The sequence below is a fragment of the Equus quagga genome, chromosome 16 (genome assembly GCF_021613505.1).
Source record: "Equus quagga isolate Etosha38 chromosome 16, UCLA_HA_Equagga_1.0, whole genome shotgun sequence".
Classification (NCBI taxonomy): Eukaryota; Metazoa; Chordata; class Mammalia; order Perissodactyla; family Equidae; genus Equus; species Equus quagga.
This window is the reverse complement of record NC_060282.1, coordinates 2,216,343-2,217,071: the sequence shown is the minus strand read 5'-3', so window position 1 is coordinate 2,217,071 and position 729 is coordinate 2,216,343. Positions and strand designations below refer to the sequence as shown.

The window sequence follows — 729 nt, the reverse complement described above, 5'->3', positions numbered from 1 at the left end:
TGGGCATCAGCGAGAGTGAGCTGGGCGGGTGGGAAGGCAGAGGACGGTGGGGACAAGACCCCGGAGGGTCTCAGGGCCACGGTCCAGATTTAAACATGCCCCTGAGGGCAGGACAGGTGTGGGGTGGGCTGTGCGTTGAGAAAGTGGGAAGATTCTAGACCCTGGGAGGAAGGATGACAGGATCTGGTACGGCCTGGGAGGGGCAGGGAGGGGTGTCAAGGATGATCCCAGATGCCCTGGGCCCAGGGCCAGAGGGCGAGCTTTCGGCTCATGTCCACCACAGGAAACACCCAGCAGGGCCCTCAGGCCCCACAGCCAGTTACCTTCTGGGTCTGGAGGGGAGGCTGTCGGGGAGGCTGCCGGGGCTCGCTGAGGAGGTGGCAGCGGGGTGCGGATAGCCCAGGGAGGCCAGAGGGAACTCCGTCACATTTATTAGAGAAAGAACTACACAACATAATGTAACAACAACCACGACAACACAAACAGCACGGCTGTGGGAGCCTGGGCTCAGTAGGTCACATACTGGGACAATTCAATGACATCATCCAAGAAACTGCGGTAGAATCTGCGGCTCGTGGAGTCCCGGTCCTGCTTGAGCAACTCGAAGCCTGCAGCAGAGACCCAGAGGGAGTGATTGCAGGCCACTCCAGGCCAGGCCAGGCCAGGCCAGGGCCAGACAGGAGCGGGGCGGGGCGGGGCGGGGCGGGGCGGGGCGGGGGAGGGGTGGGG

The 729-nt window shown here is 63.2% G+C and overlaps 1 protein-coding gene across 1 annotated transcript in view; it reads right to left on the bottom strand.

The window, feature by feature from the left end:
* Positions 1–507: 507 nt before the first annotated feature.
* LOC124228157 (maestro heat-like repeat family member 5) overlaps positions 508–729 on the bottom strand; it is a 65,958-nt gene continuing 65,736 nt past the window's right edge. The window contains exon 30 of the mRNA XM_046642493.1: positions 508–608. Within this exon, the coding sequence (XP_046498449.1) occupies positions 508–608 (101 nt within the window). The remainder of the gene's footprint in view (positions 609–729) is intronic.